The sequence below is a fragment of the Daphnia carinata genome, chromosome 7 (genome assembly GCF_022539665.2).
Source record: "Daphnia carinata strain CSIRO-1 chromosome 7, CSIRO_AGI_Dcar_HiC_V3, whole genome shotgun sequence".
NCBI classification, from domain to species: Eukaryota; Metazoa; Arthropoda; class Branchiopoda; order Diplostraca; family Daphniidae; genus Daphnia; species Daphnia carinata.
This window is the reverse complement of record NC_081337.1, coordinates 2,389,174-2,407,836: the sequence shown is the minus strand read 5'-3', so window position 1 is coordinate 2,407,836 and position 18,663 is coordinate 2,389,174. Positions and strand designations below refer to the sequence as shown.

At 42.0% G+C, this 18,663-nt stretch overlaps 2 protein-coding genes across 2 annotated transcripts in view; one reads left to right on the top strand and one right to left on the bottom strand.

Moving 5' to 3' along the window:
• LOC130703524 (calmodulin) overlaps positions 1 to 18,663 on the bottom strand; it is a 37,175-nt gene that overhangs the window by 4,627 nt on the left and 13,885 nt on the right. The gene's annotated exons all lie outside the window — the stretch shown is intronic.
• On the top strand, positions 10,155 to 14,303 carry LOC130703511 (tetratricopeptide repeat protein 7B-like). The gene is made up of 11 exons (XM_057524964.2): positions 10,155 to 10,407; positions 10,480 to 10,695; positions 10,758 to 11,009; positions 11,106 to 11,359; positions 11,441 to 11,824; positions 11,886 to 12,037; positions 12,132 to 12,784; positions 12,881 to 13,113; positions 13,201 to 13,305; positions 13,703 to 13,794; positions 14,087 to 14,303. Exons 1-11 carry the CDS (start codon positions 10,293 to 10,295, stop codon positions 14,217 to 14,219), a joined length of 2,589 nt encoding a protein of 862 aa, XP_057380947.1. The 5' UTR covers positions 10,155 to 10,292; the 3' UTR covers positions 14,220 to 14,303.

Sequence of the window (18,663 nt, the reverse complement as noted above, 5' to 3'; positions counted from 1 at the left end):
ATAGGGCCTCTCAAGCTCTGCCTTTCTGCTATTAGACTGTCGGCTAGCGCCACCGCAACTCCTTCAGGCTACTCTCCTATCTGGTTGGCTGGCGAACGTACTGCATCGCGTCCGCGTTTTTCCCTTTTTTCTTTTTCTTTTTTTTTTCTTTTCTTTCCCATCCCGCAGTCGCTTGCCACCCATTTTCCCCCCACTTCCGCGTGGGGTGGGGTGCGCCGTCGCCTATTGGTCGGCTGGCACCTGCAATGCAGAGTCGACGACACAGCGAAGAGCGAATCGTCAGTTCTATCAGCTCAGCTCAAAAATTTTTATATAATGTCTTTTTAATTGGTGTTTATTTTTTCTCGTGTGTTTTCCTCGTTCTGCCTGACGTTAAATATAACACACAAAAAAGATGATTGACTTAGCTTTACAGTGTATGTTGTATTTGACTGCAGCAGCTTGCATAAATTAAAATAGCGTCCGACCTATACGGGAGGAAAAAAAATCGAATTTACATCACGGGGATTTTTGCTACTATCAAGCCAAATTTTCACAAGGACAGGAATGAGAAAAAGGGAAGGGGACATTTTTATGGCGTTTGTCAACACGGCTCTAATTTAAGCAAGCGAAAAAGAAAAAAAAGAAAGCGAATCTCAAAAATGAAACGCAGAATCTGAAGCAACTGTATGATTACAAGAAAACAAAATATGGGAAAGCTCGAACGAGAAAGACCATAAACTTGTCACTGTAGTCGAATCGAATAACCATTGAACATCACCCTTCTTTTCTCTTGAAATTGCGACAGTCTTACTAGTTGCTTTCAACGGCTATTTAGTCTGCCATAGTCTGAGGCCACATAATTTAGCCTCTCTAAGTCCACACGAATCCAATAAGGAAACAAAAATATTGGAGTAGCCAATCAAATTAAAAGTTATGGTGCGAATTGCCTTGACTGTTGGTTATTCGCAGCCCTTGGTGTTTCACCTAGCGGCCACGTTATCAAGGTTGGGGTAACCTATGCGTAGGGTTGCAGAACCTCTTGACTGCATGCCCCTTAGAGAAGCACGGCGAGCCAAACTTGCATGAAAAGGTATTTTTTCAACAGGTAAAACCAGATACCATTTCTTTTTTTCCCCCACTGCGGATGGCGTACGTCAGTTGTTTGGGCGTTTTCTCTATGATCAAACGTAAACAGACATTTAGCCCATTGGTACACGTCACTCGTTTGCTCGGATATATATACAAATGCCATGACGTTTTCTATTTTTCAACTGTTTTTCTTTTCTTTTTCTTTTCCTTTTTTTTTGTTTTTCTTTTAAAGCTTCTCGAAGTTAATCGAGGACAAAAGAAGAAGGGATTTGGTGTGTCGCCATTTGTTTGTGGCTGCTTTTTGTTACCTACAGAAAACGATATAGAAAATGCAATAAGATAACCCAGTTGAAGAAGTTGTAATGTCGATATCGTTACGTCAGCGCCGAATTCATTGAGCCACACAGACAAATACAAAACAACCAGAGATTGTCATGTACGAGATAAATCGTTATCTTTGAAAATGGTGGTGTCTTCTCCACACGTTATTTTATTTGTTTTTTTTTTCGACGTGTCTGACATGCCATACGTGATGCAATAGCTGGAATATGAGGATCCACCCGAAACTACCCGCAGGCCAACGCTATGCGTCGATGCCTAAAAAAAAAAATGGGAAGTCAAACATCATTGTTTAAATATATGGACGACATTATGTGAACTGTGAGCCCTCACGTCAAAAAAGAGAGAGAAAGAGAAAGAGAGAAACAAAGGAAATGGATTTATCTTTTGCTCTTTATTAATTATGTTTTTACTGGCATGAGTCAATGTTTTCATATAATTCCAGGCTGTGAATAACGAGCGCCACCTGTCTGCCGTAACACTCATAAATCCTCCTCTTTTTTGTTTGGTTTTTTTATTGTATTAATATTGGCTTTAGAAGCAAATGCTTATTCCATTATCTGGTCCATTGTTTAACTAAAGAATCCTAAACGTTCTTTGCAGAGTAGTTGCAAATGTGCCGACTCTGTCGACTAGAAGTTTGTTGGTAATTTGTGGAAAGAGTGACTACATCCACGAGACAAGTCCATGAGTGATTGTGCGGGAGGCGGCCAAAAGAGGGACCGATCAATAGACTTGAACTCATTAATAGTCCCGCCCGGCGCACACTCTCTTGCTCCGCCACCAAGGTGACTACTACCCCGGCGCCCACTATTGCCAAGTCTTTTTCTCTAACCTCCCCTCTCATTCTCGCTATAGTCTATTGTCTACATGTCGCAAAACCATCATTTTCGCAGGGCGCTCGCAATCCCCCATGTGCCATGCGCACACAAGTACTCAAATTACTCGTGGCTCCATAATTAGAGTTTATAATCAATGCCACATTTAAAATCTAGCTTTTAACTACCTGACACACAAGAGAGGCATGAAACACGACACGCTGCTAAGGCTGATCACATTCATCGCAATCAATCATTAACGAATGTGCTCATTTAAACATTATTTAAAATAAACGAGCCCGTTGAAGGGCTGTGGAATAATCGTAAAACAACGATGATTTCAGCAATAAATTTCGTTGTTTTTTTTTAAGCAATATCTACGCTATTTCTCTTCACGCCGCTTAAACGTCGTCGTCTCGCTGAAATAAATCTACATATGATTTCCCTAACGACAGAAAAGAAATGGCTTATTCTGCGATAAATAGCCGACAGTTGCTCATCTATGGAATGCGTCAGCAAAACGGATCACCATCATTGCTGTTATGTTCACACGGATTCAAATTATATAGCCATTAGTTTTGTCGCATTTGCATGCTGAGTTACCGAGAAACGAAAGGCAGCCATAAGGTGTTCAATATTCACGTGCGCCTCGTGTGACTGCGAGGCGCTTCCGTTGCCCCCCGTCATCATCAAATAATAATAACTTTATTTTAGGTTTAAGGCTGTGCGTCACTTCTCACAAAACAAAACAAACACAAAAAATCGGATCAAAATGTATACTATTCCCGGCATTCATCATGTATTCTGCCTTATCGTTCGCCTGAAAGGAAGATGGAAGACTACAAGATGAGCAATTTTCGTTTTCCTACATGCACAGGCTGTCAGTCTCGACGTAAGCAGCGGACATATGCTGACACAAGTGACCCTTGCACGATTATTCAGTCACAATTTGTTTTAAAAGCTTCACGAATATGTAGCCATAAAATGTTCAATCAACCATTTATTTTTCAATCATTTCTTTCTCTTAGCTTAACGAATACAAGCCGATTTTGTTCTATCCAACGATCAGTGTCGTAAATGGGCGATTGCACACAGCGCACGAGGAAAGATGCCAGATAAAATAAAAAATTTGTTATTTCTTATTTGAAAATCAAAGGTATGTTTTCCCCATCATCCCCCCATAGTCTATCCGATCCATTTTGTCTTCTCCGCGCCGTTGATAATAAATAAATCTTGACCGATCCAAAGAGCGTCCCAGAGCCGAACGGAACAGAGATAAAAGATGGAAGCTTTTCGCATTGCAGTATATCCAACCAGCCAATACGGTACGTGGATGAGAGAGAGAGAGAGTTTTGATGCGCGCGTCATTTTACATAGCGGCCGGAGTCACTCTGTGCCGTCGTAAGGGTGCGCTCGACTCGCCGTCGGTAACTGGGAGAAGGGAAAAAAAAACAAAAAAAACATTTTATCTGTTACGACAGTCGTCTGCGAGAAACGGCATTTCGCAAGCCACTTCCGCAAGTCGGATAAAAACCTATTGCTTTATGTTTAGAACGAAGCAGGCAAATCGACGTCGTTAATCATATCAGCAAAAGTTGTGGAAAAAATGAAATGCAATATCAATAGCTAATGGCTGTTTCGCTCAGCGAATCAATTATCTTTTAACGTTTTACACAACTTAGATATAGATTTGATTACGAGCTGTCATAACCGACCTAACAATGGAATCATTTTCTAATCTACATGTTCTCGGAATATCAAGCACACCACATGACTTACCTTGTTAACTACTCCGTTGCTAGTCTTCCAACTTTGCTGCTCGCGTCAATCAAATAGGACAGAACTCATTTTGCTTGTTCCTATTTCTAAGCGTACTGATCAACAGTAGAAATTTGCCAGCACGTACAGTTGTTAATAAAGTATGCCCGACATTCGCGCCAACTATCGCATTTCCGAAACTGGTAACTCGTAAATAGAAGTATCCAATTTTTGGGCTATAGAAATCAAGAACTTTTGCATGTAAAACCTGTGCTTAACAAAAACAAGAAAATGCGATAGCCACAAATTCGGCCATTGTCTTTTAACCGTTTCCCTTGCACTGGCAAAATTTAAGACGCAATGGAAGCGCTGACGGGTATGCGTCCGAGTGTCACAGTTGTTCAATTCGGTTCATTTTGGTATTTGTTAATATGAGCGAACATCGCACGGATGATAGCGTACTATAATTAATAGAGTCCCGCGATTCGCCTCCTTTGCTACATTTGCTAAAAAGCAAGGGGACAAACGCGGAAGAGCTCCTCGGCGTTCAGGCCATGTTACTAGGAACGATAACCAATATGATATGTAATCATTTTCTTTCAATCTTGATAGCATCTGCGGAGGACATATTGTGATGGATTAATACGGCGTCGTATCACGATACAGCGCCATATTAAAACCTATACCTGCCATGTTGTCAGAGAAACGAGCTGCGGACACGCCCAAAATACAATGAAACTATTTGATTTCGTACAAAGAAATAGCTGTTCCAGTCACATGCATGACGAGCATATCCAACCAGCCAAACTTTGTTTTACGTCATATTTTCAATGTGTGGGGAAATTCAACAGTTTCCGGGCCATACCGTAACCGAATGGAACAAACCGCTGATTTTGACATCTAGCTTTTCTTTGGGGTTTTTTTTTTCTTTTTTTTTTTCTTTTTCTCGTTGCTTTTTAGAGTTTCATGTTCCACTCCACGCAGATTGTAGGCTGGTTGTGTGATGTGTGCTGCGCGTTGCGCACTTTTACGACCGGTACGGTCGATTCCCCATTCCATTTTCTTTATCTGGTCACCATAGTAACACACACCCCTCTAATATAGAATATCTACATGGATCGAAAAATAAAAGGACTAACGCATGGGCAGCGTAATGGACAATCCGATAAAAACAAAAATGTAGGCTACCAACTAGTAAAGGATGTCTATATACGCTAGGCCTCGCGCGACTGCCGATAGTTAATGTAATTAGTCGGACACACGCAACTAGCAAAGAGACTTGCGAGCCCAAGTCGCGTAACGTCAACAAAAAGCTGATCCTAGTAGGGGGAATCAGTGTTGCCGAATTGATCTGAACGATTAGTTGTTTCTCTTGCATTGATATTCTATTGGCATTTTAGAAATGCCGAATCTGCTACATCCAACAATCATTTTATTCCGCACGCTGACTGCATACTTTTCCCATTATTTCTGGAAACAACAGCTAATGGCAGGATGAATATTGTGCACAAAGCATATTCATGAGGCTTCTCATTTACAATGCAAATCGTACAGTTGTATACGCAAACTTGCAATCGTAAAGACATGAAATAGCCTCACGAACGACGGTGAGGAGAAAAGCTATTAGGAACCGTCCGATCGTGTGAACATCATTTGGCGAATCAATAAATACATTACACTTTTGGCAACAAAAGCTCATCATTTTAGCCTGTAGTATAGTTTAAAATATAGCCCCATAACGGTTATGCCATAATTCAATCGATGATCAACATCTTCAATATTCGCATGCGCCGGTGCATTATCCAAGTCCCACTTTGCCAACTCCTTATATTTTCAAAAGAAAAGAAAAAAGCCGGAATGAATATAGCTTTATTGAATTACATAGAAAAATTGTGTTTGCGGTCCCCCCTCAAAAAAAAAGACCCTACGGCCTATCACAAAGTCTAATTCTATTCATCAAGAAATAAAGAAAAACAAAATAAATGGTTTTAACCACTGATTGATAAAAAATGATGAAAACAGTTTGATGGGAGGGCGTGTGCAGTGATGCAAACAAAACTTTGCGGCCGTCAAAAGGCGCGTGACGAGCCTGATGATGCCTGGATTAAAATTCCGTACGCGACCGGCTTGGGTGGCACACCCGTTCAACTTTCTTTTGTATATACACGATGGGTGACACTAAAAAACGTCATTGGCATTCACATACCGTACAGTATAACTCACCCCCCAGTACGTTTGACCAGTGAATCATAACATAACACAAGAAAAAAAAAAAAATCGATGATCTGCAAAGCGGAAAAGCAGCGACTGCGGATACTGCCGAGAAGCCATTGAAAACGATCTGCATTGTCGTCGTTAAATTTTTTTGGCGTGTCGTGTAGAGAACCACGCCAGTTCCCGAGACCACTCCCCTAACCCGCCGAAGAAATTGCGTTAAGGTAACGTATAGAGACGCACTACGTCTTACCTATTGCCAAGCTCGAATGCCGCAGCATTTTATTTATTTTTTTTTTGTCAAATTGTAGACGATCAAAGACATTAGTTTGGTTTGTATCACAAGACACGAGCTCGGTTTCTCGATTTTAGTTTTTCCCTTTCTTTTGCTTTATTTGGTTGGGAAAAAGAAACAAACACCATCCAACGACTTGTTCGCGTTCTTTAACTATCACCAGTTTAATCTATATGATAGACCAAGGAGCCATGATATGCCATGATAAATCAAACCCAGCAACACACACTGCTGTTGGGGGGGGGGGGGTGAGGGCGGGGGGATCAACTTATCATGCTCGATCACACTCGTCTGCTGCCGGTAAATACGACGGGCATGTCCACCAATGATCGCATTGGGAACTCAATTTGTCGCATAACAAGTTGTTTTAGCCGAACTGATCTCACAAATTTCCAATTTTATCTGTTTATTTTTATTTTTTTGCTTGAAACTTATCCCGACTCATGGCACTGTAGGCTGTTCATGGTTAACGTAAGTTGATTAGTATTTAAAGCCAGAGTAACTGGTCTACACATCTACATCGTACGTTTTATACATGTGCTGGGTTGTGCGTATCCCTCCAGCACTCGATTGACTGGCAAAAAATTGCTACTGTTTTTAGCATCATATATCCACATCTATACTTCAGCCATTTTCCATCACTGTCTCGCGTATTGCGCAAAATAGAGAAAACATTTTGATACGTGCGATCTCGGGGAAATTGATCGCCATCACGTCCGGACGGGTGATAATAATTAAATGACTCTACGGCGATTGGTTGAGAAAAAATGGGATCGGTAGGAGAAAATAAAAATAAAAACAAGCACAGATGTCGTACAGCAAGACGGATGTTAGCGCCTTTATTGGCTTATTCATCTAGTAACATTTTTTTCTTTGCCTTTTTCGGAGGTTATAGCAAAGATTTTGGCCAGCGTTTCTAAGAGACTGGAGATAAAGATCTCGGCTGTCAGCCCGAAGAAGGGAGGAAGGGAAGGAGGATCTTGCGGGGATCTTGTTTTTCTGTCGTTATTTGGCCTGACCATTTCTTCAATCTTCATTCCTATTGTTCTTTTATAATTTTTTTTTCTTTACGCTGTCTATCTCCTTTCTCGTGTGTCTTGATTCTTTTCCGGCTTCGTCGTTGCTCGTCGAACGCGTTCGTGCAAAGCCTCCGCAATGCGTCGCCTTTTTTTTATTTTTGGTTGGTTTTTGTTTTCCCCTTCCTCTTGTGGATTGGAAGGAGCAAGGGGACCGAGATTACGGTGGCAAAGCATATAGGACACGTCGAAAATGACGTCAATCGCAACTATAGTTGCCGTCAATGCCGCAGAATGTAAAGGTTACCGTTATATGTATACGTATATCACGATGTGGGGCTACAAAACCGCAGCCGATTGTTACGGCCAGGTACCAAACTTATATGGGCTATTTTGTAACAATACACCTGGTGGGTCTCCGATTGCAGCATGACACTCGTTTTTCGCAATGGCGCAATATTCTTATCAAGACCTGTGAACGCTTCGTCTTGCCCAGTGTTTCTTCCCTGAGGCAAAAATGAAGCACAACCTAAATACAGTGTACACGGACGCATTTGAAATGGTTTCACTGCAGTGTAGGGAAGGTTAAAGGTGAAACTTGATGCGACAGCTGTGTACTTTGCAGCACGAGCGAAATGCGTTAGAGCTTGATATGGTTTGTCTGGCTGTTTTACAGTGTTTTTTTATTGGGGTAAAAAGAGTAAAAGCCTGTATTAACAATTTCGTCGAATAAGACACGTGAAAAAAGAAGATTTGCCACAGGCTGCTAATAGAGAAGGCAATTACAAACAGCTCATTCAAAAGTTGAGCGCAAGCCTTCAGTCATCATCTTTTAGTTTGTTGATGGTCAACGCATTATTTCATTAAAGATTTTAAACAACGCAAACAATGAAATACACTTACGGGAAAGCGATACGAAAATTAGCGTCGCACAGAACAACGAAAGCCACGTTGTATACACAAAATGTGACGATGGCATCGTATGTCCGCGTCACGTGTGAATAGCCTCCAGTTTTCATCCAGTTATACCTTGACGTACGTAGGTGTATCTGTCCCACTTCTAATGTAGAACAAAATTTCGGGGTACTATAGCGACAATAAATATGCCATCCAGCGTGGCTTAATAGCCAAAGGGATCCCTCCTACGATAGTTAGGTTTGGCTAGCGTGGAACGTAACTGGATTTTCGCCTAGGTTGCAACCGGATGGCTGCAACACGGGAAAAGTGTACATTTTCCCCATCGCCTTACTTCCCCCGATTGAATCTTTTGTTGTGCTTGCTCTAATTGACTCAATTATGTACGAGGCCATGATATACACTCAGAGTGGTGAGTTGCTAATGGTTCGACCGCCAACGAATTACGGAACTCTCGCCTTTAACGGGTGCGTGTGCAATATTGTCTCATTGCTCCAAAATCAGAAAACTAGGCAAGTTGCACACGTAAAGCATTGGTTTAGCCGCTCCCAACTAGTACCGATACCTAGAGCTACTGCAAGTTAGCGTAAATGCGGTGAAATGGAGCATCGTGTGCGGTGTGATTTGCATCAAGAAGGGCGTAGCTGCGCAACGACATGTAACATTCCGATATTGCACCCATCGGTGTGAATGTATGACGAGAAAAAGTGTTGACAAGAACCTACTTTCCATACGCGCCTCAGGGACATAAGGAAATGGCAGCCACCTGTGGTTTCCGCTGGTGTCCGGGAAAAAGACACTGGCATCATTGACGAATCTGCTTACTGCCAGTCAAGAAATTATTGATAAACCGCGGCGAGTTACGCAACGAAGGAAAAGCGATCATGTGCACGGTGGAGAAGTTGGAAGACGGAACAAATAAAAATGAAAAAAAGCGTGGGTGCCGTTCGAGTGGCCTCCATTCATCTGATCTCTCTCGTCTTCTGCCTTGCCCGTTGGTTGCTTTATTCCAATCAATATCTCGGCAGAGAGACTAGCGCAACTTTCGCCGCTCGTTTCTCCTCTGGCAATTGTAATGCGACAGCTCTTTTATCGATCGAGTTTCTTCGATATCTACTCCATCTAACGGCATAACAGGAACAGACCCACGTACTTTCTTCCATTGAATAAAACAGCAATAAAACAGCAAAAAAAAAAAAACTAAAGAGAAAACAACATTTTTGTACGCAGTTTTAAACGCACGCTGACTGCAACTTCGTACAATCTTCTTGTTATTGTTCCTCTGCATCCTCGTAATATAATTTACGAACAGTAACAAATAACCTGATTGATCGATAACAGCTTAATGCTCGATTTTTGTCGCAGGTAGTTATATTCATGCAGGATATATCTTATACCTAGATCTCGTGTTTAGCCAAGCATAACCTGATTATATTTTAACTGCAGTCCCTAGTAATGAACCGGGGCGTACCCTATTTCATGTCATTCTGAACTAAAGACTGGTGATGGAAGAGCAAAAACTTTGGGTCATGAACCACGTAAGTGAAACTCTTCCTGCAAACCCTTATAATGGCTATGATTAGTCAAAAACGTGCTCGAAATTTATTAGTTTTCTTGCTGTAGACAGCTGTCATTTTTGCCATTATAACCGGCAACGACATCTGTCTTTAACAAAGGCTACTGTTTGTCAACAGCTGCAGACGAATTTTTGAAGATTATCTGTCAGCAGCCTTAGTATATGTCAGAAAGTTTGTATTTCATCTTGTTTTTGGCTGCAGATATATGATTCACTGAAAAGTAGTATACATGAAGGTGTAAAAGGCAGTTGCCAAAAGTTCTATTCCAACTTGAGTCTGAAAATTAAACATGACTTCAAAGAAATCGACTGGCAAACTAGAAGTAGACGTTCAGAAACTACGAGACGAAGGCTGTTGGAAGAAATTGATTGAGTTAACGGAAGGCGGGAAAGTTGGAATAAATGGTATTATTATTTGTTAAAAATTTATGAAAAATTTTCTATTTTAAGCTAATCATGAGGTGGGGGATGTTACAGATCAATTAGCAAATTTCTTACTTGGAGAAGCCAAATTGGAGCAATACCTTGAAGACCACACACCATATGATGCAGCAAATCAAACACATGCAGAATTAAAAAATGGGCTGCAGGAAGCTAAACAATATTTAACTCTACCAGCAGGAATCGAAGGTTCAAGAACAACAGGATCCATGGATGCTCAATTGTTATTAGCAAAACTACATTTTGCCTGTGGTAAAAATTTGAATGGTAATTTGTAGCATCTAATGTATTTTTTCTTTTTTAATTTCTTTCAGGAGAATACATTGAAGCTTTGCAATTCCTTTCTGAGGCTGGCTTGGATCAACTAACTGAGAAACCCCTACCAGTTCGGAGTCTCAAAATTATTGCAGAGTCTTTTGCTGTTCAGGCATTAGCATTGGAAAAAATTCCTCCAGGTTCAACATATGGAAAAAATAATGATAGTAGAGAGCAACAAATTCTTAGAAGCATGGAAATAGCTGGAGATATTGCATTGCTGTATCTGCAGGAGCAAGATAAGTTACAAGGTATACACTGTTTCTGAATAGAAAGTAAACACGGTCTCCAGTGTAATTTTTGAAAACGATTTATTCTAAATACTTCTAACGTAAAAAAATTTAAAGGTCAGAGCAATTGGAGTATTTCAACAACAGGATCAAATTCGCCTCTACCTCCTTTGACTGAGCAAAGAATAGGAATGTTGCTGGAAACAGCCTTGTTGAGGGCTCCGCTAATTCACATTAAGGCTCAAAGGTGGAATGAAGCAATTGCAAGATATCGGACAGTGCTACGCGCCATGGAATCTTCTGCAACTCAAACCCTTCGCTTGACGTTTGCCAGACAATTGGCAGAGGTCTTACTTCGCAAAGTATGCCAGGTAATCGAGTTCTTTTTTATTTAATTTATTCTAATTTCTTCTGGGAACATTCCAGCTAATTACCTATAATCCCACCTGCAGGCAAACTACGGGGCTGTGGGGTCTAAAGGACCAAACAGTCACTGGAAATCAAAATACTATTCTGGTTCTAGCCTATTCTCACCGCGTGACGTTAACGAAGAAGTTTTTCTTCTCATACTTTTAAGCGAGGCCATGGCGGTGCGGGATGCGGTTTTGAGCCAGTCACCAGAGTTTCGTGAGTTGCGCAAGGCCTCGATGCGAAACGCAACCGTCGTTTACGATTTGTTGATTGTTTGCTGCATTCAACATGGCCAGACCGCCATGCTTTGTGAATCACTTGAAAGAGCTCTGAAGTTCTCTTTTGAAGACGCTCACATCTGGTCGCAATTTTCCTATTCACTCATAGCGGCAGGAAAATTCAACAAAGCCGTTCTAGTCTTGAAGGTTTGAATAAAGTTTACGGTAAAGCACACAGCTTAACAAAGTGATTCATGTGGTCATACAGGAAGTTGCCAGGCTGTGCCCACAAAATCCGTTACCTTGCTTGATGGCAGCCAAGGTCTGTTTGGAACATCTGAATCTTGTCGACGACGGGTTCAATTTGGCTTCAGAAGCGACTAAGCGAGCAGAGGCGCAAGATTCAAATGTCGCTGCCAGGTATCGTTCATCTTTTCTTACCAGTACATCATAACAGGGCTCTCTGTAGTAAACACAGTGCATCCTTTGTTATTCATTAATATTATTACGATAGGGCCTGCTTGATTAAAGGGATTGCCAGTTTCATCAAGTGGCGTCAGAGCCGCATTCAACCCCTGAAGCAGAACTGGATGGCAGTCTGCCTGAAGTCACTGTGCGATGCAGCCGAACACGATCCTAATGATCATCTTGTTCATTTTTACTTGGCCCTGACACACGCCTTTTGTCGCCAGGTGTCACAGGCCTTAGCTGAAGTACGGATGGCTTTGCGTTTGCGAGGTGAACACCTTCCGTCTTTATTGCTACTTTCGCTTTTACTTTCTACGCCAGCCGCGTCACCATCCTCGCAAATGTCTTCCTCTTCAAATGCTAGTATTGATGACGAGGAGGAATCACATGTTAACCAATGTCAAGGAGCACTTTCGCTAGCGGAAGCAACGTTAGAAGAATACCCCAACAATTTCGATTTACTCTACATCAAAACGCTGTTGGAAGAACGTTGTTTCGGAGGTGAAGTTGCGCTCGGCACCGCTAAACATATGTTGGCATTGTGGAAGCAACTTTATGAGGATTCTTCCTCATCAGGAGCCAACGTGACAAGTGAAAATAATCCGAACGTCAGTCATAGTTACAGCAACTACGATACCAGAAGTCTGGCAATGAGCGCAGTTTCCGCACAGCACATTTCCGAAGCCAACGAACGTGAAAGTAAGACTAATCTTACCTCAAATCTGCGTTCGTAACGTGCGTGATAGCATCACGTTTACGGCCGAACGGTACTATAACGAAATTTTATTCCCATAGGTTCCATTTACGCCCAGTCGGTAGCGGCAGCTCGTGCAGAGCAAGCTTTGTCGGACGTCACGTCATCGATGTGCTCGAGCCTACCAAAACCAGGACCGGCATGGCAAGTGCAGCTTAAGATCTGGCTTCTAACTGGAGAGCTTTACGTTAGACTAGGAAAATGCGAAGAGGCACTAGCATGTGCGCAGGAGGCTGCCATTCTGAGTCCGGCTTCTCATCACGTCATGTATTTGGTACTACTTAACCCAATCGAACTATTAAAACCCGTTTACATTAATGTCAAATTCAATGAGCAACATTGTTGGCCTTTTTCTCTGTAGCGTGGACTTATTCATGAAACCAAGAACGAGTTTGCAGACGCCAAGACATATTTTAAAAATGCCACATCTCTGAGCCCATTTCACATCCCTAGTCTACAACATCTGGTTAGTCACGAGCTTTTTCCTTTATGAATTTGTCGTTGTCCATGGTTGTCGATCGTGAGTTGTTTGGAGCGCCGTAATTCTAAGTAAAGTAGTTACTGTGTTGCAGTCAACGTCAAACGTTCTTTTTCACACGAACTGCAGCTGGAAAAAGCGTAGCCTTTGTGAATTCAGCTGGGTGTGCTGGCGATCTTCATCTCGTATTAACTAATTGCTTGTGCGAGAACTAGTCGTACTAGCACAGCTAAATTGAACAAGAAAGGCATTCCTCTTAACTAATAATTGCCCATGATGATAAAAGCGAAACACATGTGGAGTTTACAGTCAATTTGTTCACTTAGTAGAAACTATTTTTAGACAGTTTATCGCCGTTTATGTTATTGTTATTTTTAACTTATAGGGTCTCTGCGTCCACTATCTGGGCAGTCATCGCCTAGCAGAGAAAACGCTTAGAGAAACTGTTCGCCTCGATCCTGTAGCGGAAACCTCATGGTAAGAAATAAATCGCTGTACTATACTGCTTGTTTAGAATCATGTTTAGCATACGATTCACGAAAAAAATTACACAACATGTGCAACTAGCGTTGAAATGCACACAGACAGCCATATTTTATTGTTGTGAACGGGGAGCGGCAACTGCACCAGCTCATACCTTTTTTTCTCATTTACTTTTTTCCGTCATGTTTGCTGTGCAGTTGCAAAATAAAAAAGACTGTCTGCGTATGTTCAATAAAGTTAGCGCTTCTTTACTTCCATACACTTTATTATTGGTTTTGAACGTTAGGTATAACCTGGGAAAAGTGTTGGAAGCAATGGGGGACTATGACCTAGCAGCACGTAGCTACTCTACAGCTTTGGAGGTCCAGCAAAGTAGTCCGATCGCCCCGTTTAGTGCTGTTCCGTTATGTTTTGAATAGGTTTATTGTTGGTTTTCCAGGACATTTTTTTTGTGTCTGCATTGTTAATCGCTTTAGTAGTAAAATAAACTACCACAAGTGTCATCTAAGAATGCTGTTTTAAATATTGTGACCCCTATATGAATTAGAGTATGACTCACTCCGAGAAGCCTAACCGGCCTGCTGTACCAAATGACAGACATATATATACTGGCGGATGCCGGTATCATTCGGCCGGTGGACCTAGACTCCAGTCTGCTCGTATGACAAGGAGGCGGATTTTATGTCTCACAAAAATCCCTAAGACGTTAGGGCTAATTGACACCTGCAATTAAAGTCAGTATAGCGAGAGGTGCACTACCAATTTTCTTAAAACAATTTATCGCTTAACCAGGTAAAAGTTTGCTCAAGCAAACAAATTAATATTGACTCTCTTGTTACCAAAAGAATCCTATACAATTTTAAAAGTAATGTATTATTTTTAGTAACACTTGTACTAGGCATTGCTGCTTATTTTTTTAATTTTAAGAAAGTTCAGTACTTTTTATAACATGTATTATATTTAGTTAACTGTTGAATGAGTAAAATTTTATTCGTTTTAAAATAAAACGAAACGCAAATAGAATAGGAAAACCGCAGTAATGAATATAACTGGCACTTTTAATTTATATTTTGATTACAATTATGGAGCGGTGTTCACATCTTGTGGTAAATTTAGTATCAACCACATAGCACAACTCTGCCGTCGGATGCCCGACTGTGATCCGAATATCCGTTAGATATCCTGCCCCCATTTCGGTTGTTCCATGGATGTCTGCTGTTCGGCTCTTTCAACAAGAGGAATTTGCCAACACGTGGAATTCTCGTACCTCTGCCCTTGCGATAGTAAAATTGCTTAAGGTCGGACAAGTACGAGTCTTGCCATAACTTCCACCATTGTCAGAGCGTGCTCGCTTCTCTACTTATCCAATTCGATAAGCTCGTTGCGGCTCATTTTCGTAGAGTCGGGTGACTCCGTTGTAGCACCAGGTTGTCTTCCAGTCAGCAGCTTTTGAGGAGATAACACTTCGTATGATTGCGCGTCTCCAGACACATAAGTGAGGGGCCATGAGTTCACGATGGCTTCCATTTCCAATAATATGGTAAGAAGTTGGTTGTAGCTCACCTTCATTTTCCCCAACACTTTCCTTAATGGTTCTTTTGGATGGCGAAGAAAAAACGGTGTATGCTAGTTGTGCGTGTGTGTGTTTATTCTCAGCCTGATGAGTGGTGAGTGGAAGCTTAACCGCCTAGCGGTTTTCCTTGTTGGGTGAGTGGGGGGTGGCAAGTCAGCCATCAACAGGTGTGTAACAGGTCAATGGTCGTGACGGTTACCTCCGGGGTAGTTACAGGTCATCCCGGGCCCTTGTGTTACGCTTGCGCGCATGTGTATGTATGGTGACTCTAAGCCCCGCCCCTTTAGGTTGGCGAAAAATTATGCATTTGGTGTCCATTTGTATAGCAAAATGTGGCATGTTAGACTATGGCCAGCTTTTTGTCGTGCGGTGATTCGCAGTGCCCGAACGTCGAGGTCAAAGTTTTTGTGTTAGGTCGTTATTTCCGGTTGTCATATATTTCAACCGAGAAGTTCGGCCCGAGTTTGATCTCGGATGGCCCCGAGTCTTACGTCATTAAAATCAGCGTAGAAAGCTGAGTAGTACTGTATAAGGTTCAAGTTTGAGTTAGGTGGTTGACAGTTGTGGTCAGTTGTCAGTTGTTTTCTACCATTTGTACAGAGTGGACGTGTCTTATCGCGCTCCGGCAAATTATTTCCAAAGATTACCAAAATTATAATGGCGACTCAGATGAAGAGCCCGTAAGGTTGAACAGCGGCCGTTCACCAGCACGCAGGACGTTTTGGGGTCCCGGATGTGGGTGGACAATCTAGATTACAACTTTACCACGACGAGGGTCGTGGCCAGTTTAGCTGCCGTAGTGTGACGGTACTCCGCGATTCGGCCTGTCGGCAATTGCGCGGTTTGAATTGTACGTTGGCACCGGGTAGGGACCATGTTCACCACCCGGTGTCCATTTCGGAAGTACGCTATCTTCGCCTTCGTTAATACGTTCGCATCTACTGTGCTTCGCGGCGATTTTCTGCTGGTATTCAGGCCGAAATAGCCCGGCTGATCCAACACTATGCTCTGCCCTGGGGGCCTCGTGATGTGTAACGCAGCCTGCGTGACATGGCCGCGTATTGTGCCCGTTCGGGAAGGCCATGGCAGCGGGCTGACGTCACAAAAAAAATTTTTTTCTTCTGTAGTAGTGGTTAGCCACATTCTTTCAACTATCTTTTCACTGCTTTCCTATCGGTAGTTCTACCCAGACTTTTCATATCTTTTCCTTCCCTTCTTCCATTTAGTTTTTTATTGGTTTGGCTCTCCACCACAAGATTCCTCGGGGGTTGGGTTTCGAGCACCGGGAATATAAGATTGAAATTAAAAAATAAAAAGCTTCTATATGGGTTTGGGTCCGAGCCGGCATAAGTATAGCGAAAAATAAAGACGTTTGCAAGTTGTGTGTGTGAGTCCTACGTGTGGTAGGTGATACATAAGCTTAGCCGTCTAACGGCTTCACTTGTTGGTTGAGATTAAAATGACAGCCTAGCCTTCATAGGATACCCAAAAAAAATCGGCGGTCACGGTGATAGCCTTCAAACCGTTCAGCGGCGATTTCGGGTATCTGTCCAGAGTTTTATGCTCGTTAAGGGGCGTCGAGCTACGCGTATTTGGACTTAGGTCCCGAATGTGGGTGGATGTATCCGATAACAATTGTTATCACGGCGAAAGCTCGAGGGCTATTGCGCTGCCGTGGTGTAACCGTCCTTAGGGACGCCGCCTGTCGGCAGGTGCTTGGTCCTATCTGCACGGTAGTACCGGGCAGATAGACCATAGCACCATTGGCCCAGATAGACGGTAGCACCACCCAGATAGACCACCGCGTAATAGACCATAATAATTTAATTCGGACATGAAAACAAAATTCATTTTGCAGAGACAAGGAACTTTTAAGCAACCCAGTGTCCACTAAGCCACCACTAAGAACATACCCCGTCATAAACAACTAACTGACTAAAAAACATCCATGATTAAAAATCCCAAACTGAAGCCACTACAGCGCAACATTTGATATAAACTGCAAAATCGATGTCATAGAGACTGCAGTTCACGACATTCAAGAGCAAATAAACCTATTCATTAACGTACCACAAAATGACAAAACCCCACAATAATTATAACTGGATAGGATTTCAGTAACAACCGAATAGCCTCACCAACCAATCAAACAAATTAGGTAAGCACCGAACAGTAACACAACTGACAAGAACCAAAAATCACCAAACCATTCAATATCAGAATGACATTCCCACAAATGTGCAATTAAAAGCGACAATAGTTACCATGAAAAATGTATAGATAAAATGTCGTTATCCTGCCCAAATGAAAATGCACTCATCAAGAAATGACGAAAATCCTAATTGCCTCCAGTTACAGCGTAAAAGTACGCAAACACATGTGAGCAATGCTCATGACGTTTGTAGGTTGTAAAGCGACCGCGTTCATTGCTTGCACAATGTCTCATGTTGTTAGAGATGTTTCCTCTTGAACTCACGCCGCGAGGTGTAGTGAAATATTGTCTCTGTTTTGAGGACTGCTTGTTGTTGTAGGTCAACCAGTACTCCAAATTTTCCTACTCCAATCTGTGCTGATGTTGCAGTGGTGATTAATAAATTCGTCTTGTTCCAATAACCAATGCCAGTGCTTGTAGGTTTCTAGTAACCATCTTCTGGGGAAAGTTGCGCTATTTACAGAGACACACGAAAATCGAAGACTAGTAAATTAACTTAAGGAAGAAGAGTGTAAAGAGGGTACTTGAAAAATAATTCAATGTATGAAAATAATATTGTCCAAGGCACCATTCTAATTAACGCTTAGAAAAATACCTTTTTTACTTTATCGTCGCTTAGTTTTTCGGTTACACCACTAGATGGCCTAAGATGTCTCACTGTTTCAGTACGTTCTGTACATTTTGTGTAGGCTGTTTCTACTTCTGTTACTTCTGCACTTGTTTCGCTTCTTTTCTTCTTGTATCTCCTACTTTTTCACTTACTCCAGCAGCTTATTCTTCTCCGTTTACCTGTCTTGCCAAGTAGCTTTGAACTGGGTTTATTGTCATTGGTGGTGGAGTTTTGCTTGCCCTCGCTCATGGCTATATGGTCCCGGGTATCTGGGTTGAAATCCATGGAAAGTTGCAATCGAAGTGTTCAGTAGCCTATATAAGGCTGGCGTAACGGATGTTGCAGTTTGCTATGCGGTAATGGAATTTCAAGATAAATGGGCGCCTCCTAAATCCTTATGTGGCTTGATTAAAGATGGACATTTGCTTATATTTCCCTGTGCTGGGAGGAGCTCAAAATTAGCTAACT

Coding starts and splice junctions, on each gene's coding strand:
- LOC130703511 (XM_057524964.2), top strand. CDS start 10,293: ATGACTTCAAAGAAATCGACTGGCAAACTAGAAGTAGACGTTCAGAAA. Junction 11,825..11,885: donor AAGCCGTTCTAGTCTTGAAG/GTTTGAATAAAG, acceptor GTGGTCATACAG/GAAGTTGCCAGGCTGTGCCC. Junction 13,306..13,702: donor TCCCTAGTCTACAACATCTG/GTTAGTCACGAG, acceptor TTTAACTTATAG/GGTCTCTGCGTCCACTATCT.